At 36.5% G+C, this 27,594-nt stretch overlaps 1 protein-coding gene across 9 annotated transcripts in view; it reads right to left on the reverse strand.

The window, feature by feature from the left end:
- Window positions 1–27,594, reverse strand: part of ADAM32 (ADAM metallopeptidase domain 32) — a 171,483-nt gene that overhangs the window by 101,732 nt on the left and 42,157 nt on the right. For all 9 annotated transcript variants that reach the window (XR_002077699.2, XR_008421607.1, XR_008421608.1 and 6 more), the window contains 2 exons: window positions 16,132–16,213; window positions 9,259–9,395 (listed from right to left, as the gene is read on the reverse strand). Coding sequence is in view for 6 of the 9 variants with exons in the window: in XM_019440725.2 (XP_019296270.1) it covers window positions 9,259–9,395; window positions 16,132–16,213 (219 nt within the window). In the remaining 3 variants the exon portion in view is untranslated. The remainder of the gene's footprint in view (window positions 1–9,258; window positions 9,396–16,131; window positions 16,214–27,594) is intronic.

Raw genomic sequence — 27,594 nt, forward strand, 5'->3', positions numbered from 1 at the left:
GTAAAAATATGATATTCTTATTATCATTAATACTAGACTCTGGGTGACCTACATGAAATATCTTTTTGTAGAATACTTAAGAGTAACTGGCCAAATGGACAATAGTCACAGAATAGCAATCCTCATATTCTTTATAAATCTACATAAATTTTATATTTAACATATTATAATATTCACTTAATATATATTAATTTAATACAAGTATATCTTATGTGTACATAAACCTATATATATATATATATATATATATATATATATAATATTAGTTACATATATAGAATTAATTTAGATTGAATTTGTAATATAATATTTGTATATATAAGTATTTATGGTAGAGTTTGAGCTTTTTTAGAAATGTAAGAGTTAACCCTTAGATGGCTCTTAGTAGTTAACTATGAAAAGAACATGTTTTTTAACATTAATGCCTATTTTCCCTAAAAAAAAAATGTAGAACACCATACAAACTTGCTATAGCCCTTGTCTGATAAACTATTTGGGGGTCACTGGCAAATTTAGAAATCACTGTAACTAATTCACCACATACTTAAACGGGATTTTATAGTTTAGAAAACAGTCCCATTTTCTCTTCTCACTTTATTCTTATATTACTGTGTAAAAGCATAGGCATAATCAGTTACATTTTTAAAGATAAGAAAAATAAATCTAAGTACTCTTCAGTTATTTACCTACTATGTTGACTATATTCCTCATGCTTAGAATTTCATCCCTGTAACGTATTCATCCCATAACTTGGACTCTATACCTCACAACTTCCTTTACCTATGTTGCCCATTCCCCCACTCACCTCTCTTCTGTTTTCTGTATGTAAGCCTATTTCTGCTTTGTTGTTGTTGTTGTTCATTAGTTTTGCTTTTAAAATTCTGCATGTATGTGAAATCATAAGATATTTGTATTTCTCTAACTTATTTCACTTAGCATAATACCCTGCAGGTCCATCCATGTTGTCTCAAATGGCAAGATCTCAACCTTTTTTACTGCTGAGTAATATTCCTTTGTGTGTATAATATTTTCTTTTTATCCATTTATCTATCAAAAGATTCTTGGCTTGCTTCCATATTTTGGCAATCATAAATAATGCAGAAATAAACATAAGTGTGCATATATCTTTTCAAATTAGTGTTTTCATTTTCTGTGGCTAAATAGCCATAGTGGAATAACTGCATCATAGTTTTTCTATTTTTAATATTTTGAGGAACCACCATACTGTTTTTGACAGTAGCTGCACCTATTTACATTTCCACCAACAGTGTATGAGGGGTTCCTTTTTTCTCCACATCCTCTTCATCACGTTATTTCTTATGCTTTTTATTTTAGCCATAATGACAGGTGCAAGGTGATATCTCATTGTAGTTTTGATGTGCATTTCCTTGACGATTAGCATCTTTTTCACATATCTGTTGGCCATCTGTATTTCCTCTGTGGAAAAAAGTCTATTCAGGGAGTCCTCTGTCCATTTTTAATGATTGTCTTTTTGGTGTTCAGTTCTATATGTTATTTATGTATTTTGGATAGTAACCCTTTATCAGATATAGCATTTGCAAATATCTTTTCTCATTCAGTAGGTTGCCTCTTTGTTTTTTTGATGATTTCCTTCACTGTGCAAAAGATTTTTATTTTGGTGTAGTCCAATAGTTTATTTTTGCTTTGGTTTCTGTTGCCTTATGAGACATATCTGGAAAAATGTTGCTTAAGCCAATGTCAAAGAAATTACTGCTTGTGCTCTCTTCTAGTATTTTTATGGTTCCAGGTCTCACATTTAGGTCTTTAATCCATTTTGTGTTTATATTCTATGTATGGTATAAGAAAGTGGTCCAGTTTCATTCTTTTGCATGTAGCAGTCCAATTTTCCCAACATCATATACTGAAGTGACTCTTTTCCCCATTGTATGTACTTGCCTCTTTTGTCATAGATAATTATCCATATAAAGTATGGGTTTATTTTGGGGCTCTCTGTTCTGTTCTATTGATGTATGTGTCTATTTTTGTGCCAGTATTATATTGCTCTGCTTACTGCAGCTTTGTAGTATACCCTGAAATTTGGGATTATGATAGCTTCATTTTGTAATTTCTTTTTCAAGTTTGCTTTGGCTCTTAGGGGTCATTTGGGGCTCCATACAACCTTTTAGGACTATTTTCTCTAGTTCTGTGAAAAATGGTATTGGTATTTTGATACAGATTGCATTGAATTTGTAGATTGCTTGGGGTAGATGGACATTTTAACATTTGTTCTTCCAATCCATGAGCATGGAATATCTTTCTATTTGTTTGTGTCATCTTCAATTTCTTTCATCTATGTTTTATAGTTTTCAAGTACAGATTTTTCACCTCCTTGGATAAGTTTATTCCTAGGTATTTAGCTCTTTTTGGTGCAATTATAACTAAAATTATCTTCTTTGTTTTTCTTTCTGCTACTTTGTTATTAATGTATAAAATACAACATGTTTCTGTGTATTAAGTTTGTATCATGCAACTTTAGTGAATTCACTTATTACTTCTAATAGTTTTTGGCAGATCCTTTAAAGTTTTCTATGTATAGAATCATGCCATCTGCAAAAAGGTACAGTTTCATTTCTTTCATATCAATTTGGGTGCCTTTTATTTCTTTTTCTTGTCTAAATATTGTGGCGGGGATTTCCAGTAGTATGTTGAATAAAAGTGGCAAAAGTGGACATCCTTGTCTTCTTCCTGATCTTAGACAAAAAGCTCTAAGTTTGTCAACACTGGGTATGATGTTAGCTGTGGGTTTTTCTTTAATGACCTTTATTGTGTTGTGGTATGTTCTCTCTAAACCCACTTTGTTGAGAGTTTTTATCACGAATGATGTTGAATTTTGTAAAAGGCTTTTTCTTGATCTGCTGAGATAATCATATGCTTTTTATCCTTCCTTTTGTTAGTATGATGTATGTTGATTGACCTTCAAATATTGAACCATCCCTGTATCCCTGGAATAAATCCCATGTGATGATATTAAACGATCTTTTTAGTGTATTGTTGAAATGTAGTTTGGTAATATTCTGTTGAAGATTTTTGAATGTACATTCCTTAAAGATATTGATGTGTAGGGGTTTTTTTGTAGTGTCTTTGTCTGGTTTTGGTATCAGGGTAATGCTAGCTTCATAATATGAATTTGGAAGCTTCCTGTTCTATGTTTTGGAATAGTTTCAGAAGCATAGGTATTAACTCTTAAATGTTTGGTAAAAATTTATCCATGAATCTATCTGCTCCTGGATTTCTGTTTGTTGGAGGGTTTTGATTACTGGTTCAATTTTGTTCCTAGGAATCTATGAGTTTGAGTTCAGATTTTATATTTCTTCCTGATTTAGTTTTCGCAACTTGTATGCTTCTAAGAATTTATTTGCCCAATTTGTTAGCATACAATTTTTTGTAGTAGTCTCTTATAATCCTTCGTATTTCTGTGCTATCAGTTGTTACTTCTCTTTAGTTTCTGATTTTATTTAAGTTCTTTTCTTTTTTCCTTTATAGGTCTGGATAAAAGTTTTTCAATTTTGTTTATCTTAAAGGAACAAGCTCTTGGTTTCATTGATTTTTTTTCTATTTATTTCTTTAGCCTTTACTCCATTTATTTCTACTGTGATCATTCTTATTTCCTCCTTCTACTTTGGGCTTTGTTTCTTCTTTTTCAATTCCTTTAAAAGGAAGGTTAGATTGATTATTTGAGGTTTTTCTTGTGTCTTACTGTAAGCCTGTATTCCTATAAATTTCCCTCTCAGAACTGCTCTTGCTGTGTCCCAGAGACGTTGAAATTTATGTTTTTATTTTCATTTATCTCCAAGTCTGTTTTGATTGCTTCTTTGATTTCTTTGTTGATCTAAGTGACCATTTAGTAGCATGGTATTTAGCCTCCGTGTGTTTGGGTTTTTAATTGATTTCTAGTTTCTTAGGACTATAGTCAAAAAAGATGCATGATATGGTTTCAATCTTCTTCAATTTATTGAGACTTGTTTTATTGCCTAATATGTGAAATATCCTTGAGAATGTTCCATGTGCACTTGAAAAGAATATATATTCTGTTGTTTTTGAGTGGAATGTTCTCTATGTACCTGTTAAACCCATCTGGTTTAATGTGTCATTCAAAAATACTGTTTTCTTAAGTGTGGTCCAAGATGGCAACATAGGAAAACCCTGAATTCACCTGCTCCAGGGAACACACCAAATTACATATAACCATAGGACAATTTTTCCTAAATGAGAACAAAGGGCTGACTGAAAGGCTACTGCACAACATAATACAGAACAGTAAAAGAAAACAGCAAGAAAGATGGAGACAGTGGAGCCTAGGTGGCTCAGTCAGTTAAGCCTCTGACTTCGGCTCAGGTCATGATCTCACAGTTAGTGAGTTCGAGTCCCACGTCAGGCTCTGTGCTGACAGCAGGGAGCTGGAGCCAGGAGCCTGCTTCAGATTCTGGGTCTCCCTCCCTCTCTGCCCCTCCCCCGCTCACGCTCTGTCTCTCTCTCTCTCTCTCTCTCTCTCTCTCTCTGCCGCCTTTCTCTCTCTCAAAACTAAACATTAAAAAATAAAAATTAAAAATAAATTTAAAAAGAGAGAGATGGAGACAAAGAAAGGTGGAGACAAGGTAACAAAGGCAATTCCTACTCCTGACTTTGTGAACCCCAGTGGGGAGGTATATACGTACAGAAGGACCAAAAACAGATTCTTCTGTCCTTAGACACAAGAAAACAAAACAACTGCAGCTTTAAAAAGCAACTAGCATTTGAAAGACACAACACTAGAACTCTGTCAAATGGTGGAGGGGCTGCAGGAACTTTCTCTGGGTCACAGGGTCACCCATCTGAAGAATGATGGGTTTATATTTCCCCTCCTCCTTAAAAATGCAGACTGGAGCAGGGTCCAGATGCCATAACGGGCTTGCTGACTCATGAGTCCCAGGCCCTCAAACCCACCCCAGCCCCAGCTGTGCAAGGACACAGAAAAAAATCAAATCCTTTATTTCTTTCTTTCTTTCCTTTTCTTTCTTTTTGTTTTCTTCTCTTTTTCTTTTTCTGTCTTTTATCTTTTCTTTAAAAAGCCATGATTTATTTTTTAATATTTATTTATTTATTTTGAGAGAGAGAGCAGGGGAGGGGCAGAGAGAGGGAGAGAAAGAGATTCCCAAACAGGCTCCATGCTGTCAGCACAGAGCCCTATGTGGGGTTCAGTCTCGTGAGCCATGAGATCATGACCTGAGTTGAAATCAGGAGTAGGACACAACCAACTGAGCCACCCAGGTGCCGCTAAAAAGCTGTGATTTAAAAGAGCAACTAGCACATAAAACAGCCAGCACTAAGACTCCTCCAAAAGGCTGAAGGAGCTGCTGGATTGCTTTCTGGTAGGAGGGCAGTCTTGAAAGTACCTTGAAAGCACAGACCAGTGCACAGTCCCAGTGCCCTAATTGGCCTGCCATCTCAGTGAGCCCAGGCCCACAACTCACACCAACCCCAGCCATCTTACCAAGGTGGCCGATATGCATCAGGACACCCCTGGTTAGTCTCACTAAAGCCCCAGCCTTCATGCCAAGGTAACACAGGTGCAAATCACCACAGAACACCCCAAGCCCGCACCACTTGGGCTTCAGACGTCTTGCTAGGACATGGTGAAGAGTGCTCTGGAACCTCTTGATTGATGTATGTTTCAAATCCCACTGCATGAGGTACCCCAGGAAACACAAGCCCATGCTTGCATCAATTTCAGCCACTCCAGCAGGGCATCCCCTATAAGGAGTGCTCTGAACACATCACCCACACCACTCTTGGCTCCAGTCACCCAGCCAGGGCAACCCTGAGCTAGCACCTTCAGAAAACCTGGCGTGTATGCAATTCAGCTTCAGCTGTCCTGCCAGGGCACACTGTATGCAAAGAGCCCAGGAATCACACTGGGCCCTGCCCATTTTAATTTTAGCTGTCCTGCCAGGGTGCCCCATGCGCAGAGCATGCCAGGACCTCCCAGCCTATACCCCACCTCAGCTTCAGCCACACCTAAAGGGCATGCTCTGTGCAGATAGTACTGGAACAACCTAGTTTATATCCACTTCAGTTTCAGCTTTCCTGCCAAGGTGCCCTCTGTGCATAGAGATCTGGGTGCCCCAGTTTGCATGCACTTTAGTTTTAGCTATCCTGCCATGCAGAGAGTTAAGGAATCTCCAGATACTACCTTAGCTCCAGCTGCCCCACCAGAGTATGCCCTGCACAAAGCACCATCAACAAATAGCTCCCCAAGACACCCTAGCCTATAATCACTTCATCTTCAGCTGTCCTGACAGGGAACCTCCTACACACAGTGCCGTCAACATATAGAATCCTGGGATATCATGTACTGCATTCACTTCAGCTTCAGCTATCATGACAGGGCACACACCATGTGGAAAGCCTCTGGATCTCCAGCCAATGCCAGCCACAGCTCCAGCCAACCAGCAAAAGTCACCAACCACACACAGTCTACCTAGAGGATGGCTATACATAAGACCATTCCTTCAAGTTTATAAGTAGCTGTTCTGACTAATCCATACAAATAAGCACAGTAAATCAAGCAAAATAAGAAAACAAAGGAGTATGCTCCAAAAGAAAAAACAAGACATCAGGAAAAAACTAAAAGAAATGGAGATAAGCAATATGCTGAATAAAAAATTTAAAGTAATAATCATAAAGATGTTCACTGGAATGAAAAGATGAGGGTTAGAACTCAGTGAGACTTTCAATAAAGACATACAAAATATTAAAAAAGAATCAATCAGGGGTTCTTGGGTGGCTCAGTTGGTTAAGTATCCATCTTCAGCTCAGGTCATGATCTCACAGTTCATGAGCTTGAACCCCACATCAAGCTCTCTCCTGTCAGCATACAGCCCACTTCTGATCCTCTGTCTCCCTCTCTCTGCCCCTCCCCCACTCATGTGTATACACTGTCTCTCAAAAATAAACATTAAAAAATAATAGAAAAATAAAATAAAAAGAAGACCTGAAGAATATAACTGAAATAAAAAACACACAAGAGAAAATCAGAAATGAGAAAAGAAGTAACAACTGATACCACAAAAGTACAAAAAATTATAAGAGAATGCTGTAAAAAATTATATGCCAATGAATTCAATAACAAAGAAGAAATGGAAGCATACAGTCTTCCAAAACTGAATCCAGAAGAAATAAAAAATCTGAACAGACAAATTACTAGCAACAAAATTTAATCAGTATCAAAAAACTACCAAAAAATAAAAGTCCAGGACCAGATGGCTTCACAGGTGAATTCTATCAAGCAGTGAAGGAAGAGTTAATACCTAATTCCAAAAAACAGAAGAAAAGCCTCCAAATATATTCTATAAAGCCAGCATTACTCTGAGACCAACACCAGACAAAGACACTACAAAAAAGAAAACTAAAGGCCAATATCTCTGATAAACATACATACAAAAATCTTCAAAAAAATTAGTATTAGCAAGCCACATTGAACAACACATTAAAAGGACCATTTACGACAACCGAGATTTATTCCAGAGATACAAGGATGGTTCAATATTTGCAAGTCAATCTATGTGACAAAGGATAAAAATTGATCATCTCAATAAATGTAGAAAAAGCATTTGACAAAATTCAATGTCCATTCTTGATAAAAACTCTCAACAAAGTGGGTTTTGATGGAACATACCTCAATATATTAGGCCATATATGAAAATACCACAACTTACTCAATGGAAAAAAAACTGAGACCTTTTCCTCTAAGATCAGGAACAAGACAAAAAAATGTCGACTCTTACCACTTTTATTCAACATAGTACTGGAAATTCTAGCCATAGAAAATAGACCCAAAAAAAGAAATTAGAGGCATCAAATTGGGAAAGAACTTAAACTATTACTATAAGCAGATGGCATAATACTATACATATAAAACCCTTAAAGCTATATCAAAAAACTAAGAAAACTAATAAATGAATTCAATAAATTTGCAGCATAGAAAATTAATATACATAACTCATTAGCATTTCTATACACTAACAATAAAGTAGGAGAAATAGAAATTAAGATAACAATCTCATTTATAACTGCATCAAAAACATTATAATACTCAGGAATAAACTTAACCAAAGAGGTAAAAGACCTGTACTGTGAAAACTATAAAACACTGTTAAGAAATTGAAGACAACACAAAGAAATAGAAAGACATTCCATGCTCATGGATTGAAAGAACAAATATTTTTTAAATGTCTATACTACCTAAAGAAATCTATACATTTAATGCAATCCCTGTCAAAATACCAACAGTATTTTTCACTGAGCTAGAACAAACAATCCTAAAATTTGTATGGAATCCTGAAAGACCCCAAATAGCCAAAACAATCTTGATAAAGAAAATCAAAACAGGAGGTATATCAATTCCAGACTTCAAGTTATATTACAAACCTGTAGTGATCAAAAGAGTATGGCACTGGCACAAAAACAGACACCTAGATCAATGAAACAGAATAGACACTTGTGTCGAGCACAGCATAATATATTAACTTGTCAAAAAACTAAGTTGTATATGTGAAACTAATATAAAATTATATGTAAACTACAAATAAAATAATTTTAAAAATACATACAAAAAAACACTGTTTCTTTATTGATTTCATTGATTGATTATATTGATTACTGGCAATTTCTCTCTGTATGTTTGTTAATAATTGCTTTAACTATTTAGGTGCTTCTATGTTAGGTGCATAGATATTTACAACTGTTATGTCCTCTTAATGGATAGATCTCTTTGACATTATGTAATTTCCTTCTTTGTCTCTTATTACAGTCTTTGTTTTAAAGTCTATTTTGTCTAATATAGCTATTGCTACCCCAGATTTTATTTGTTTCCATTTGCATGTAAAAGCTCTCTCCAAACCTTCACTTTCAGTCTGTGTGCTTTTCTGTCTGAGACTGTTGTAGGCAGCATACAGATGGGTCTTAGTTTTTTATCCATTCTGCCACCCTATTCTGACATATTTTTAAACACGTCATTTCAAAAAATACATAGTCTAAATATCACTCCCTTGCTAATTTTTCTTTCCAATTGAATTTGTTATCCTTGACTATTCTTAATGGTACACCTCCTTCCAACTCTCTTACACTTAAAATTTCATGTTTATATTTTATAGTACTTGGTCCATTTATGGCTAATTTGTGCTATAAGTAAACATTAAATTTTTGTACTTGAAATATTTAAAACAAAATAAACATATTCTTACTTTTAAATAAACTTACATAGCTTCTGGATTCATTATACAGATAGCTCCTGTACAATGACATTTCTTTGTGTCATCATATGATATTCCCAGACTCAGTCCGAGCATCTGTGTAACAATAATGGAAAATGCCTCCAGAGTTACCTCCTTGGGGTACTACATTAGCAAAAACAAACATTCAAATGAAAGACAAGTCACTGAAAGGTGATAAAAAGTAATAATTTTCTAATTTTGAATATACTTATTATTTTATCAAATACTTAAGAATAGAAAATACAGTTCCTTGAACAGGTGAGAAGCTTAAGTTCTTCTTATGAAATTTTACTGAGATATAAGCAAACTGAGACTATGCCAAGCTTTATCATGATTTAACAATTGAATACCTAATATAATTCTTAAGTAGCTACCATAACTATATAAAAGGGCTATTTTTCATTATATTTTTGGCTATATGGGTCATGATCTTCAATTTAGCTAATTTCTTATGACAGCTTTTGTATTCATTCCGCTTCCCAGCTCACAAAGTGGCCATGTAACCAAATTACTCAGTTTAAGTGTGCTATCAGCTTCCTGTCAGGATTCTCCATGACTCAGTAACTCATATCAGGGGAAACCACAGAAAGACTCTCAAGATAGCATTCCTGGATTATGCTGCTCACATATTTAACAAAGCGCAGGGATAACTTCCTTGCCAAAGAGAAATGTGACACTGATAATTCATGATATGCAATAACATTATGATTTGTCCAGTTATTACCAAATATGGCATAGGATAAGGTATAGGTGAGGACAAGTTGTGAGGAAGATCAGGGCACTTCATTGCTATAATGATAAGCTCTAGTAAAAACTTTGGGTTCAACTGGATTTTTGACAGCACTAGAGGATGCACACTATGAAAAATATAAAGAGAAAGCTGTGAACGAGCAACAGAGAATGCAAATAGGCAATCAGTAAGCTCCTGTACCAGCACTGTAGTAACTCTTCATATCCTGTAGTTGTTGGATTGACATGGCTGAGTAACACCATATGTAAAGCCTAAGGATAAGGGCTGAAAGGCTGCAGAATTAATTTAATTCTCAAATCTACCAGGCTTGATGGGGAAGAAGCTAGAATCTGAAACTTGGGAAGGGAACAATTGGATGACATGGACAAATATACTTGGATTTCACTTTCCAGCATAGGAAGCCTCCCTCTAAACAATATGAGAGAGCCCCCAAATTAAAAAAAAAAAACCAAACAGGGGCACCTGGGTGGCTCAGTTGGTTAAGCGTCCGACTTCGGCTCAGGTCACGATCTCACGGTCCGTGAGTTCAAGCCCCGGGTCAGGCTCTGTGCTGACTGCTCAGAGCCGGGAGCCTGTTTCAGATCCTGTGTCTCCCTCTCTCTCTGCCCCTCCCCCGTTCATGTTCTGTCTCTCTCTGTCTCAAAAATAAATAAAACGTTAAAAAAATTCTTTAAAAAAAAACAAACACACACAGTTTTGATGATAATACCTAGGACATTTGTCTCACCAACCCTCATTGCCTTCAGGTCCATGTTAAGAATTAAATCACAACATTAGTGATGTTATCAAGATGGTGTGATAGGTCATTCTCAATTTTACTACCCCTCACAAGAACAACTAACAACTATTCCTGGACAAGAATCCACCAAGAAGATCCTAGAACATGGAGGTGAGCCTGAAGCGCTCCCTGAACTGCAGAAACCAAGACAGACCACATTAGAAGGGTAAGAGCAGCTACACACTGACTACCTTGCCTCTTCCCAAGGCTGGTGCAGTGCCATACTAGGAGGTCTCCCCAGAGTCTACAGTACCTCAAGTGGGAAATGAAAGCCCAGGGTAGACATCTAGCTTCCCCAGCAATTTAGGTGACTTCTTGGGAGTCCCCAGTCTAGTCTTCCCTGACAAGGAGCACAAAGGATGCTACGTGACTCAATCATGGGAAATCTGTGACAGAGAAGGGTGGAGGGGCTTGCAACAACTAGCAATCAGATCTTAAGACCACATTCCTACCCACAGCACCCAAGAAGTAGCCTCAACCAGCAGTTTTGCCCATCTGTGTAGCTAAGATAGTGATGCAGTCCCACCAGGGAATGCAATGAACAGCGAGTCTTCCTTATTCAGGTCATCAAAAAGCCTTGCCACTGCTGGAGCCTGTCTACCTCACACCCCCACCCAGGCAAGGAGGCTGAGTCATAACCCTACCCAATGCCAAGTGTAGCTTCTTGCCCCACCTGACCAGAAGCCAGGTCATAACAACTGGAAGTTATATAGCCCAGCAATGTGCAAGTGGAGAGTATGGTAAGCATGGCTGATTGTCCACAGAGCAAAACCAATGGCACCTTTCAGCCAGGGAACTTGGGGCACATGTCAACTTAAATTAAGACCACACTCCAAGTCTAAGAGAAGTAGCTGTTCTACCTAAATCATAGAAACAAACACAGAAAGACAAAGAAAATGAGGCAACAGAGGAATACACTCCAAACTGAAGAATAAGACAAAACCTCAGAAAAAGAGCTAAACAAATCAGAGATAAGCAACCAATCTGATAAAAAGTTCAAAGTAATGGTCAAAAACAGACTTACTAGACTAGAAAGAAGAGACGATGAACTCAGTGAGAACTTCAACAAAGAGAAAGAAAATAATTTTTAAAAAACAATCAGACTTGAAGAATAGAATAACTGAAATGAAAAATACATCAGAGAGAATGAACAGCAGATCAGAAAATGCAGAAGATGAATTAATGACTGGGAAGACAGGGTAATGGAAAATACCCAAGCTGAACAGCAAAAAAGTAAAGAAATAAAAAACAATGAAGATATGTTAAGAGATCTCTGGTACAACATCAAGCATACTAATACTCTCATTACAGGGATCCCAAAAGGAAAAAAGAGAGAGAAAAGACCAGAAAATTATTTGAAGAAATAATACCTGCAAACTTCACTAACCTTGGGAAAGAGACAGACATCTCTATCCAGAAAGCATAGACAGCCACAAATAAAATAAACCATAGGAAGTACACACCACAACACATAGTAATTAAATAATTAAAATGACAAAGATAGAGACAGAATCTTGAAAGTACCAAGAGGAAAACAACTATTTACATACAAAAAAAACCTCCATAATGCTATCAGCTGATTTTTCAGCAGAAACTTTAGAGGCCAGAAGGGAGTTGCATGATATATTCAAAGTGCTAAAAGGAGAAAACTACAAACAATAATACTCTCCCTGACAAGGTTATCATTCAGAATTCAAAGAGGGAGAGTTTCTCAGACAAACAAAAGTTAAAGGAATTCATCACCACTAAACTGACCTCCCAAGATATGTTAAAGGGATTTAAGTAAAAAAGAAAAGATAATAATTAGAAGAAAATTACAAAAGGAAAAAAATTCACAAGTAAAAGAAACAAAAGAGCATAGGGGAATGAATGAGAGAGAGAGAGAGAGAGAGAGAGGGAGAGGAGAGGCAAACCAAGAAACAGACTCTTAAATATAGAGAACAAACTGATGGTTATCAGAGGGGATGTGGGTAGCAGATGAGTTAAATAAGGGGATTAAGGAGTGTACTTATGATGAACACCACATGTTGTATGAAAATATTGAATCATTAAATTGTACGCCCAAAGCTAATACTATACTGTATTGTTAACTAACTGGAATTTAAAAACTTTTAAAAAAGAATGAAATCATACTATTTGGAACAACATGGATGGATCTAGAGAGAATAATGCTAAGTAAAATAAATTAGAGAAAGACAAATACTATGTGATTTCACTCATGTGGGGAATTTAAGAAACAAAGCAAATAAGAGAGGAAAAGAAGCAAACCTAAAACGAAACTTTTAACTATAAAGAACAAACTGATGGTTACCAGAGGGGAAGTAGGTGGGGGAATGGATGAAACAAGTGAAGGTGATTAACAGTACACTTATCTTGATGAGCACTGAGTAACAGTATACCTGAAATGAATATAACACTGTATGTTAACTACATAGAAATAAAAATTTTTTAAAAGACCTACATGAAAAGATAAAAATATTTTAGATTCTTATATTCTCATCCTGCATCTTTACATTGAATATAAAGGAGTTCTAAAATATTCCTCCTAGCTTTCCAAAAAAATAAAGATAAATCTAGACCAGAGAGACCACACTTATCTCATGTCTCCACTGCCCCAAAAGCAAACAGAAAAGCTACAGGTGAGAGATGGGCAGTCATAGCTGAGAGTTCCCTATGGGTGGGAGCAAGCAATCAGTTTCTTGGAGGAGGGTCCTCCTGCCTAAAAAGTACTGAACCCAGAACACTGGGCAAAGGATCTAGTCAAAAACAAAAGAAATGATTGCTTATAATTAAAGGAATGCAAAGAATAATTTTTTAAATAATTTAACCCCTAATACACTTAGCATATAGGCCCTACGCGGCCAGAGAAAGGAAGTGACCTTGAAGCAAAAATCATATCTACAAATGAATTCTGAACTAGCCCATACTCAGTCATCTGAAGACATAAACTTTCCTTTACCTTGAATTCAATGTATCATACCCAATTCATATAAAAAATAACAATACATTAAAAAATAAAATAAACTGGAAACTAAAAGCAGGCAAACAAACAAAAACTCAGCAGTTATTAGAAAAAAATAGGAAAGGATTCTAGGAAAAGGAAGATGAGATTCAATTTTCTATGGCAGTTGGTTTCACCCATAGAAGGTAAAGAAGTGAGGAAAAAAATTAAGCATCTCCATTAGACCCTAATGCCTAAAAGGTTCTCTTAAAGCTTTACTAGCATAACAATATATTTATTTATCCAAGAGTTAATAATTTACATTTTCACAATATTATACTATTTATTAATTTAATCTTTAAATTAACCTGTATACAAAGTATAAAAGTTTTATAGAATAAATTATAAATTTTATAAATCTTGACAATGGACATAAGAAGTGTTGAACTATTTTAATCTCTTATTTTTCATAGCAAGTAATCAATGGACATTGTCTAAGGTAAGTCAATATAATATAAATAATAAGATATGAATAATAGAAACAAATATTACTAAAATGTCATGTAATAATATGTATTATGTATATATTACATATGTATAACTATAAAGCATATATAGGCATATAATGTGTAATGATGTATAATTATTAAAATATTTTTATATATTTTTATAATATATGGTATATTACATAGTAACATACATTAATAATATATCTTATCTTATATAACAAATTATATACTATATATAAATATATAATAAATATATGCATACTATATACAAGTCTGTTCTGTATTTTATATGCTATATATAAATACATACCATATATACTATATATAATATATAAATATATTTATAAATATATATACACTATATGTTATAAATAAACATATATTATACATAAATATATATGTGCTATATATAAATATATTTACAAATATATATACTATATATGTATAAATATAGCATGTAGTAATACATTTTAATAAATATATACTGTTAAAATAATGAATATGTAAGAATATATACATGACAAAGAGAGTGGACTAAATATATCAAAGATAATATTACCAACATTGCCTTAAGTTTATAAATCAAAATAAGGGTAAGAGCATATTTACTTTAAATAATAAATTTAGGGGCACCTGGGTGGCTCAGTCAGTTAACTGTCTGACTTCAGCTCAGGTCATGATCTCACAGTTCATGGGTTCAAGCCCTGCGTTGGGCTCTGTGCTGACAGTGCAGAGCCTGGAGCTTTGTGTGTATATCTGTCTCTCTCTCTGCTTCTCCCCACTTCTTATGCTCTCTCTCAAAATAAATAAACTTAAAAAAATTTTTAGTACTTAAATTTGTTTTTTAAAAAAATTAATAGGATGGGAAAATTGCTCAACAAATTACTTCACCTTTCAACAACGCATCTAATTGTATCAATAGTTTATTTTTCTATATATAAAATATTTACAAAAACTATAAATATTTAAAATAGACATAAAAATTTATTTTATACACTTTTGGAGGTTTGAAACATTTTAAAGAATTTTTATCATACTTTTTGTTTAATCATTTGTTTTCATTTTTTTAAGACAAGGTAGATTCTTTTTTTTTTAAGTTTATTCATTTTGAAAGACAGAAAGAGCGAGAGTGGGGAGGAGCAGAGAGAGAGGGAGAGAGACAATCCCAAACAGGCTCCATCCACACTGTCAGCACCAAGCCTGACACGGGGCTCACTCATGAACCATGAGATCATGACCTGAGCCTAAATCAAGAGGTGGACACTTAATTAACCAACTGAGCCACTCAGGTACCCCTCATTTGCTTTTGTTTTGAAGCTATTTTATTAGGAAGACTATTTGTCTAATTTTCTGTCTATAAGCAAAAATCTATTTGGGTTATAAAAGTTTTTTAAAGGTAATTTCTCATGAGGCACTGTTCTATATAATAAGGAATGCACGTGTATTGATGATATTTTTATTCTACTTCAACTTCCAAAATAATTGCAACAAGATGTTATTCTACAAAATACTCTTTCATCTACACACTTCAAACTTTTAACAGTAATAGAAAGTAAGTGTAATCTCTAAATGCAAATATAAAACTAAACTGTATAAAATCTTTGCTATAATGTTGAATGCTATTTTTAATGTCTATTTTGAGAGAGAGACAGAGTGCATGTGGGGGAGAGGCAAAGAGAAAGAGGGAGACACAGAGTCTGAAGCAGGCTCTAGACTCTGAGCTATCAGCACAGAGCTGGATACAGGGTTCAAACTCACAAACCATGAGACCATGATCTGAACTGAAGTCGGATGCTCAACCAACTGAGCCACCCAGGCACCCTGAATGATTTTTAAATGTATAAATATTTTTTAAATAGTAAGATAAAATAATTACATACCATAGCAATTCCAGCCGAAAAATGGGTAACACACATCTTTCCAGGAACTGTTGCCCCCACATAATCTGGATAATTTCTATAGCTAAATAAATAAGTGCACATTTATAATTAATTTTGACAAATAATTCAGAGGTGAGATTTCCTGCTAATAATTTGTCTGTAGTCCATAAAATCCTAGTCTGAAGCAAACTGAGGTACAATCTCTCCATACATCCTTATTGTTTCAAATTTGGAAGACATTCTTATGACATTAAGCATGTTATATTTCTAAAATATGTTCAGTGGATCCAAGTTTTTAATGCCTTTACTGTTCTCATCACATTTGGTTAGGATTGCTTTTGATAAAACAATTTTGATCAAAAGCATTTTGCTGAGTGACAATGAAAAAGTTTTAATAGTTGAACACTAATATGGATTAAACATTTTCATTCTCATATAGAAAAGCTTACCAGTTTCTCATTGGAATGACTTTATTGTTCTAGAACTTAACATTATTATTTCTGCTTTGAGTGAAGGCCCATATAAACTGTCCTATAATAGCACTATTCCCAGAGGTTTTTCATAAATTATTCCATTTAATTCTCAAGTCAAGCCAGTGAAATAAATATTATTTTCACCTCTATTGAACAAATCAAACATCAGATGAGAAGTATAAATAACTTTCTCAAGGTAGCACCATTAATAAGTGCTACGAAAGGATATGAATTTAGGCAATCTGAATCTACAACCATTCTCTCAACCACTTAAGGTATAGATGCTTCAAATATATTCTGTCGTCTTTATAGCCCCTACCAGGAAAAAAACATTCCAAGATGTATATAAAGAAACTTGTTTCAGTCATCAGTTTGAAACTTCCCTCAGTTTCAACTGCTCTTTCTTCACTTCACATTGCACTTTCTCCCTACTGCTGCCTCTGTTCTGTATCTCTGATATTTTCATACCTAACCATTCCAGCACTTGTGTACAAGTATTTACACTTAACATGCAACTTTGGCTTATTTTCCCCAATGTCTTAAGTATTGTTTATACTCTTTCTTAATCCAAGATAGTGCTACCAATAGATTGTGAAAAGGCAAGGAGGTTTGCTCTCACCACCAGTATTCAGCATCATACTAGAAGTCCTAGCCTGTTCAATAAGGCAAGAAAATAAAATAAAAGGTATATGGATTGGAAAAGAAGAAATACAGTTTTCTCTGTTTATAGATGATGTGACTGTCTACCTAGGAAATCCCACAGTATACAAAAAAGCTACTAGAAATAAGTGTATTCAATAAGTTTTCATGTTTCAAAGTCAATGTATAAAAGTCAAACTGATTTTTATAACCTAGCAATAAAATATTTGAAACTAGAGTAAAATGAAACATTTACAGTAGTGCTAATGTTATTTAAGGGTACAAACATGCAATGAGTCATCAATAATACCTAGAGATCGAAAACACAGTATAGTAGATATAAATAACAATGTTGTATTATAATCTTTAAATTTGCTAAGAGCCTAGAACTTCATTATTTCAACCACTAAAAAGAAATGATCATTACATAATATGATAGATGTGCTTATTACCACTAGTGGCAATCAGGGCTGTGCAGCGTTGGTGGTATAGTGGTGAGCATAGCTGCCTTCCACTAGTGGCAATCATATTATAATATATAAATGCATTTATTAACATGTTGTATACCTTATATTTACAATGTTACATAACATTCAAATATATTTGAATAAAAAATTTTTAAACAGGTAAATTAAATTTTTTCAACCTGTGTTCAAAAAAGAATAAAAAATAGCACTAAGGACATGAAATACTATGATATAACGCTAACACAATGTGAGAAATGTCTGTATACTAATGGAATACTGATAGATCTGTATACTGATAGAACTATACAGAACACTGATGAAAGAAATTAAAGAAGACCTAAGTAAATGGGAGGATATACCCAGTTCATTGATTGGAAGACTTAGTATTATTAAGCTGTCAGTTCTCCCTAAACTACCGGATACATTCTATATAGTTCCAATCAACATTCCAGCAAAATATTTCATAGCAACTGAGAAGCTGAATCTAATACTTATGAAGAAAGGCAAAAACTAGAATAACCAAAACAATTTTTAAAAAGAACAACACTTTTGGAGAACTTATATAACTTGATTTAAATGGTTTTTATAAAGCTATAGTAATCAAGGCAGTGTGTTACTCACAAAAGGATAGAACGAAAATAGACTCATACATGTAAGGTCAAATAATTTTTGACAAAAGTGCAAAAGCAATTAAATGGAGAAACTATACTATCTTTTCGAGGATTGGTGCTGAATAATTAATTATTCATATGCAAAAAAATGGCCTCTTCCATACCTCATAATATATACAGTAATTAAAATGAGTAATGAATCTAAATAAGAAAAACTTAAAACTATAAGGCTTCTAGAAAAAGACATAGTAGAGATATCTATAACCGTGGGTGAGGCAAATATATTTTTAGGTACATCAAAAGCACAATTCATACAATTAAAAATTGATAAGTTAATTATGAATTCATCAAAATCTGTTTTTTAAAATATATTGTTAAGAAACTTAAAAAACAACCCACAGCCAGAAAATATTTTTAAATCATATATTATTATAAAAGACATGTACAAGAATGCTTAAAGAACACTTAAAACTCAATAGGAAGAGCTGGTCCAAGAGAGCGACACAGGAAGATCCTGATTTCACCTCCACCATGGACACACCAAATCTACACCTATTTATATAGCAATTCCTCCTGAAAAAGAACTGAGAGCTAACTGAGCAGCTTCTGTACAACAAAAGATAGAAAGACAAGAAAGAATGGCAAGACAGAAGAGAACCCCCACCTCCAACACTGTGAATGGCAATGAGGAGGTACAGTACTGAGAGACCAGGAGCAGATTCATCTGCCCTAGGCTCAGACAAAAAAGCTGTGGTTAAAAGAGCAACTCGTACATAAAAGAGCCAGCCCTAGAAATCCACCAAATGGCAGGGGAGTTGCTGGAACTCTCTGCAGGTTGGAGGGACAAGTGCAATGGTTTATATTCTGCCTGCACCTTAATAATGCAGATAAAAGCAGGGTCTGGGAGCCATAGCCAACCAGGCCTCCAGGCCACTCCCGGATGCCCTGAGGCACAGAAAAGAAGCCAGCATTTAAAAGACCATCTAGTATATAAAAGATCCAGCCCAGAGAACTCCACCAAACCGGGATTGGGGGTGGGGCTGGAGGGCAGCTGCTAGAACTCTCTCCAGGCCAACAGAGGTAGTAAATGCAACAGTTTGCCTTCCCTAAGTTCCCCTTCCATCTTGATAATGTGAATGGGAGCAAGGTACAGGTGCCCTGGCCAGTTTATTACCTCAGTGAGCCCTGCCAACCCCAGCTGTTCCTCTAGGATGCCCCTGGTCATTGCTCACGGCAGCCCCAGCCATCAGAACAATCCAGGCCCACACCACTGTAGCTTCAGTCAGCTTGCAAGGGCACCCCCAGCACAGAATACTCCAGGACCTCCAATTGACACCTGTTTCAGCTCCGACTGAAGAAAGAAAATATTAACCAATATAAAGGGAGAAATTGACAGTAATGCAATAATAGTAGGGGACTTAAATACCCCACTTAGATCAATTGATAGATCATCCACATCTAAAACCAATAAGGAAAACAGTATCTTTGAATAAACACATTAGACCTGATGGACATAACAGATATATACAGAATATTCCATACAAAAAAAACAGAATACATAGTCTTTTCAAGTGTATATGGAACATGTTCTAGCATAGATCATGGTAGAACACAAAATAAGGTCCCAATAAATTTGAAAACACTGAAACTATATCATGCATCTTTTCTGACCATAACAATATGAAACCAGAAATCAATTACAAGGGAAAAAAAAACTAGAAAAACCAAACACATTGAGGCTAAACAACATGCTAATAAACAACCAATAGGTCAACAAAGAAATAAAAAAAAAATATGTGGAGACAGATGAAAATGAAAAACACAATGTCCCAGGGGCACCTGGGTGGCTCAGTCAATTGAGCATGCGACTCGGTTTCAGCTCGGGTCATGATCTCAGTTTTGTGAGTTCAGTGTGGAGCCTGTTTGGGATTCTCTGTCTCCCTCTCTCTCTGCCCCTCCCCCACTTGTGCTCTGTCTCTCAAAATAAATAAACTTAAACACACACACACACACACACACACACACACACACACACACACGCACACACACACATAGACACTGGCCCAAAATCCATGGCACTCAGAGAAAGCAGTACTAAGAGGAAAACTGATGGTGATACAGGCACACCTCAAAACAACAAGAAAAATCTCAGTCTAACTTTACATCTAAAGGAACTAGAAAAAGAACAAGCCCAAAATTAGCAGAAGGAAGGAAACAATAAATATCAGAATAGAAATAAATGAAATAGAGGCTAAAACAAATCAATAGAAAAGATCAATGAAACAAAGAGCTGGTTCTTTGAAGATAAACTATTAGTCTGTCTCAAGGTACTTTTTGCTTTCTCTCTTGGTTTTTTTGACCCATTACTTTTTTCAGTAGCATTTGTTTAAGCTCCATACATTTGTGAATTTTCCAGTTTTCTTCTTGTATTCATTTCCAGTTTCATACAATTGTGATCAGAAAAAATACCAGATATGCTTTAAGTCTTCTTAAATTTATTAAGACTTGTTTTGTGGCCTACCACATGATCTATCCTGGATAATGTCCTACATGTGCTTGAGAATACGTGCATTGTGTTGGTTTTAAAAGTAATACTCTGTATATATCAAGTCCATATGATCTAATATGTTATTTAAGGCCATTGTTTCCTTTTTGATTTTGTCTGGCTCCATTCCTTCACTTTCAGTGTGTGTATGCCTCCTTACATATGAAGTGAGAACACTGTAGGCACCACAGAAATGTGTCTTGTTTTTTATCCATTTAGCCACTCTGTCTTTTGATTGAAGAAGTTAATTTACATTTAAACAATCATAGATAGTCCCCAACAACAGGTATATTCTTATTGCCATTTTATTGTTTTATGGCTGCTTTGTAACTGCCCTGTTCATTTCTCTTTCTCTTGCTCTCTTCCTTTTTAATTTGATGATTTTCTGTAATGGTATGTTTACATTCATTTCATGTTACCTTTTGTATGTATAATACAAAGGTTTGTAGGTTTTACGTTTGTGGTTATCATGAGACTTACACAAAACAAATTATATTTGTACCAGTCTACTTTAAGGTGATAAAAATTTAACTTTAGGGGGCGCCTGGGTGGCTCAGTAGGTTGGGTATCTGACTTCAACTCAGGTCACGATCTCACAGTTGGTGGGTTCAAGCCCTGCATCAGGCTCTATGCTGACAGCTTGGAGCCTGGAGCCTGCTTTGGATTCTGTGTCTCCCTTTCTCTCTGCCCCTCCCCATTCATGCTCTGTCTCTCTCTGTTTCTCAAAAATAAATAAAAGTTAAAAAAAATTTTAAAAAACTTAACTTTGAACACATTCTAACTCTACATTCTTACTGCCTTTACCCCCATGTTTTGTTATGATGTCACAATTTATATCTTTCGACCTTGTGTATTCTTTAAAAAATTATTGTAGTTATAGTTGTGTTTACTACTTTGTTTTTAAACTTTCTTGCTATCTTTATAAGTGATGAACCCATCCCATTTACAACATTAGATTTATCTGGATTTTACTTTTGTTTTTTTAATTTTTTAACTTTTATTTATTATTGAGAGACACAAAGAGACAGAGCATGAGCACTGGAGGGGCAGACAGAGGGGAGACACAGAATCTGGAGCAGGTTCCAGGCTCTGAGCTGTCAGCACAGAGTCCAACGCGGGGCTCAAACTCACCAACCGTGAGATCATGACCTCAGCCAAAGTTGGATGCTTAACCAACTGAGCCACCCAGGTGCCCCTGGATTTTACTATTACTTTACCTTTACCAGTGAGATTTATATTTTCATGTGTTTTCTTGTTACTAATTAGTGCCCATCTCATTTTAGCTTAAACATATCCCTTTAGCATTTCTTGTAAGACTGGTCTAGTGGTTATGATATCCTTTAGGTTTTGCTTGTTGGAAAACTCTTTATGTCTCCCTCAATTTTTCTAGGTACAGTATTCCTAATAAACATTCTTTTTCTTTCAGTACTTCAAATGTATCATGCAACTCCCTCCTGGCCTGGAAAGTTTCTGCTGAAAAATCTGCTAATAGTGTTATGGGGTTTCCTTGTATGTAACAATTTGGGATTTTTTTCTTGCTGCATTTAAGATTCCCTCTTCTTTAACTTTCACCAATTTGATTTTAATGTATCTTGGTGTGAGTCTCTTTGGCTTTGGCTTTTTTGGTTCTCTCTGGAATTACCATATCTGAATGCCTATTCCCTTCCCGAGGTTAGGGAAGTTTTCAGGCATTATTTCTTCACCAAAGTTTTCTACTCTTTTCTCCTTCTGATATGCCTGTAATGTGAATATTGGTCTGCTTGGCATTCTCCCATAAGTCCCTTAAGAAGCTACTTTTATTCTTCTTTCTTTTTTTCTATTTGCTGCTTTGACTGGGTGAGCTCCACTGACCTTTGAGTTCACTGATGCTTTTTTTCACTTCATCTAATGTGCTGCTGAACGCTTCTAATGTCTCTTTCCATTCAGTTATATCTTTAGCGGTATGATTTCTATTTTGTACTTCCTTACATTTTGTCTCTTTATTGAAATTCTCACCTTGTCCAAACATTCCTGAGCTCAAACAGCATCTTTAAGACCATTATTTTGAGGTCTTTATCAGGTAAATCACTTATAACCATTTCATTAAGATCTTTTTCTGAAATTTAATCTTGGTCTTTCATTTGCAACATAGTCCTGTTTTGTATTTGCTTGAATTTGTATTAGTTTCTATGCATTAAATAAATCAGTTACCTTTCTCAGTCTTAAAGGAGTGACCTTGTTTAGGATATAAACATTATCATTCAATCTTGTCCTACCTCTGGTAGTCTCTCAAGCCTTTGTGATTCTCCAAGCAACATCTATTTTTAAAATATTTTCAAATGGTGTCAGGGCACCTGGGTGGCTCAGTCAGTTAAGCATCCTACTTCGGCTCAGGTCATGATCTTGCGATTCACAAGTTTGAGCCCCAGGTCGGGCTCTGTGCTAATACCTCAGGGTCTGGAGACTGCTTCAGATTCTGTGTCTCCCTCTCTCTCTCTGTGCCCTTCCCCCACTCGCACTCTCTCTCTCTCTTTCTCTTTCAAAAATAAATGAACATCAAAAAAATTTAAAAGGTCCCAGTAGTTGGTGTGCCAAGATCTGTCACTGTCCCAAATAGGAGGATCTCAGTCAGCATCTAGATTCAGGCTGACTAGAAGCCAGACACTAAGACAGAAGTCTTTAATGTATGCAAATGTACCTCTTTCATGAGAAGACTGGGAGACTGGCATTTTGGTCTACTCCTGTGCTGAACCCTGGGGTGATAGCCAATCAAGAACCATTTCTTTATTTGTAACCACCCCTTCACCCTGTGAACACAAGCTCCACTGGCCACCAAATCTGGGCTAACAAGGGGTGTATCCTCTGGGCTTAAGGCATCAGACATGTGCACAAGCTCCTCTCTTTGGAGACAACAAAGACCTGGGCAGGACAGAGGAAGGATATGAAGATGGCGCCTGCTAGCCTCCCCAGTCTCTGAAGAGGATTACAGTCAGTCTCCAGATGTGTGTTTAATTCAATGTGTACATAGCTATGTGGCCCTGAGGCCAGAGCTAAGAAGATAACTAATAAGCCTCTTTCACAGAAAGACTGGACGTGCATTTCAGTTTCTTGTCTCTGTACTGTGCCTGGTGGGGTATAGCCAGTCAACAACTATTTTTCCATTAGCTACAGTCCTATAGGACCCATGAAAGTAAACCCAATGACCACCAGAGCCAGGTGATCAACAGGTATCCGGTGGGTAGCAACCATAAAAACTGTGGCACCAAATGAGACACAAGCTCTTTCTGAGAGATTCCAGCAACCCAGAGTAATGAAGAAGGAAAGCACAAAATGGCACCTATGGCCTCTGTCTTTGAAAACTAATTCCTTAGGCCCTTAGATGTGTGTTAAATTCCCTCTTTCACAGGAATACTGGGCATTTCCGTCCTCTGTTCTAGGCCTTGTGAGTAGCCACAGAGTCTGATGAGTCCTTAAGAACTGTTTCCCGGAGAGAGGCCAAGATGGCGGAACAGCATGGAAGTTTTTTGTGTGTCTCGCATCCATGAAATACAGCCAGACCAACACTAAACCATCCTGCACACCTAGAAAAGTGGTCTGAGGATTAACACAACAATCTGCACAACCTGAACCACAGAGTTCAGTAGGTATGCAGTGCGGAGAGGTGAACTGGGGGAGACAGAAGCTGCGGAGGGCAGGGAGCCACTTTTGTATGTGGAGAGAGGATGGAGACAGGGCAGGAGGAGAATACAGGAAAAGCCCCCCCCCCCCCCCCCCGCGCCAAAGCAGATAGACAGAAAATGGAGAAGTGGAAACAGTCACAGGGACTGAACTAGAAAGGGAGAAAGGAGAAAGGAGAGGGTTTAAATTCCATTAAGACAATAGGGGCGCCTGGGTGGCTCAGTGGGTTGAGCGTCTGACTTTGGCTCAGGTCATGATCTCACAGTCTGTGAGTTTAAGCCCCACGTCGGGCTCTGTGCTGACAGCTCAGAGCCTGGAGCCTGCTTCAGATTCTGTGTCTCCCTCTCTCTCTGACCCTCTCCTGTTCATGCTCTGTCCCTCTCTGTTTCAAAAATAAATAAACATTAAAAAAAAATTTTAAATAAAATAAATTCCATTAAGACTATAAAAAAGGGAGAGCACAGAGTCTGAAACTCTGCAGCTCAATGCCTGGCGGTGCTCTGGTGGGAAGGCCGAATCCCCAGGAGCAGAGTGGGGTCCAGGAGGTTCTCAGGCCACACGGGGAGAAGCAGTTCCACTGCTGAGAGGACACCTGGTAGAGGCTGTGTGTGTCCCCCAAAGGCAATGCCCCAGTGGACCCGGGAGAACAACCACATTCGCTGGTGCTGGAACAACGTCATTAAGGGTGAATCCTGGTGCCAAATGTGTGTTGTGATTTTTCATAATCCCTGAAACACTGCTGCTACACTATCTTGCAAACTTTTTCTGGGGTGGGCTGACACCCAGCCGCAGTCTCTGGGGATTGGCAGCATGGTCCCGCAAACATTCCTGGATGTGGCCAACACCCAGCCATTACTCAGTGAGACCCTCCTGCAGAGGGGCAGAATGGGTCAAAGCCACAGTCCCTCAGAAGTAAGGGGTTGAGAAACACAGCCACATCTGAGACAAAACTCAGGAGGGAGGTGCTGCCTGGGACTTCATCAGAGACTATGTAAAAGCAGGGAGTAGACAGAGGCCGAAGGCAAAGGACATGTGCGTAATTGCTGATCAGGGAGAACAGAGTTCCAATACTAGAGACTGGGTAGCTGGGTGGCGCCATTGTCACCGTTCCCATGCATGTGCATACGCACCTATAAGCACCACAACAATCCACCTCAAGAGGCTCCCAGCACCATCTAGTGAAGAATGGAGCCGTTACCCTAAGCCCCGCCCAACTGGGCAACCTTGCTCTTCAGGAACACAAGTCTCATCGCCTGCTTAGTGTATGGACTATAAAGTGCTTCATAGTTTGACTTCTAGAGGAAAACGAAGTAATTTCAGTCATATTTCAGTCTGTTCGCCAATCCATCTATTCAACTTTCTCTATTCTTTTTTGTTTCTTTTCTTTTTCTTGAGTACAAAAAGAGAAAAAAATCACTTTTATTAAAGTTATTTTTTTTCTATTATATTTTTAACTTTTGTGTAAATTTTTTCAAATTCTATTTTACTTCCATCATTTCATTTTAGTCTACTTCAGTGTATTTAATTTTCAAATATTAAAAGATTTCCTTTTTTTTTTTCTTTCCCATTTTTTCTCTAATGTATCAAGCCCCTTTCAACACCCAGACCAAAACACACCTAGGATCTAGCATAATTTATTCAATTTTGTGTGTGTGCATTTGTTTTTAATTTTTTAATTTTAATATTTGTTAATTTTCAGTTTTTTACCTCATTAATTCCTTTTCTCTCTTCAAAATGACAAAATGAAGAAATTCACCCCAAAAGAAGAGCAGAAAGAAACGACAGCCAGGGACTAACCAACACAGATACAAGCAAGATGTCTGAACCAGAATTTAGAATCACAATAATAAGAATACTAGCTGGAATCAAAAATAGATTAGAATCCCTTTCTGTGGAGATAAAAGAAGTAAAAGCTAGTCAGGATGAAATAGAAAATGTTATAACTGAGGTTCAATCTCGAATGGATGCAATGGCACCAAGGATGGATGAGGCAGAACAGAGAATCAGCGATATGGAGGACAAATTTATGGAGAATAATGAAGCAGAAAAAAGAGTGAGATTAACGCAAAAGAGCACAATTTAAGAATTAGAGAAATCAGCGACTCATTAAAAAGGAATAACATCAGAATCATAGGAGCCCAGAAGAGGAAGAGAGAGAAATAGGGGTAGAAGTGTTATGTGAGCAAATCCTAGCACAAAACTTTCCCAACATGGGGAAAGACACAGACATCAAAATCCAGGAATCACAGAAGACCCCCACTAGATTCAACAGAAACTGACCATCAATAAAGCATATCACAGTCACATTCACATTATACTCAGGAAAGGAAAGAATCATGAAAGCATCAAGGGGAAAAAAGTCCTTAACCTACAAGGGAAGACAGATGAGGTTTGCAGCAGACCTATACACAGAAACTTGGCAGGCCAGAAAGGAGTGGCAGGATATATTCAACGTGCTGAATCAGAAAAACATGCAGCCAAGAATTCTTTATCCAGCAAGGCTGTCATTCAAAACAGAAAGAGAGATAAAAAGTTTCCCACACAAACAAAACTTAAAGGAGTTTGTGACCACTAAACCAGCCCTGCAAGAAATTTTAATGGGGACTCTCTGAAGGGAGAAAAGATGGGGGAAAAACAAATAAATAAAGACCAAAAGCAACAAAGACTAGAAAGGACCAGAGAACGCCACCAGAAACTCTACAAGCAACATAATGGCAATAAATTCATATCTTTCATACTCACTTTAAACGTCAATGGACTCAATGCTCCAATCAAAAGACACAGGGTAACAGAATGGATAAGAAAACAAGATCCATCTATATGCTGTTTACAAGAGACCCACTTTGAACTTAAAGACACCTTCAGATTCAAACTAAGGGGATGGAGAACCATCTATCATGCTCATGGTCAACAAAAGAAAGCCGGAGTAGCCATACTTATATCAGACAATCTAGACTTTAAAATAAAGACTATCAAGACATGCAGAAAGGCATTATATCATAATCAAGGGGCCTATCCACCAAGAAGTCCTAACAATTGTAAACACTTATGCACCAAATGTGGAAGAACCC

Source organism: Panthera pardus, unplaced genomic scaffold (assembly GCF_024362965.1).
Source record: "Panthera pardus isolate Hobbes unplaced genomic scaffold, ASM2436296v1 HiC_scaffold_13, whole genome shotgun sequence".
NCBI classification, from domain to species: domain Eukaryota; kingdom Metazoa; phylum Chordata; class Mammalia; order Carnivora; family Felidae; genus Panthera; species Panthera pardus.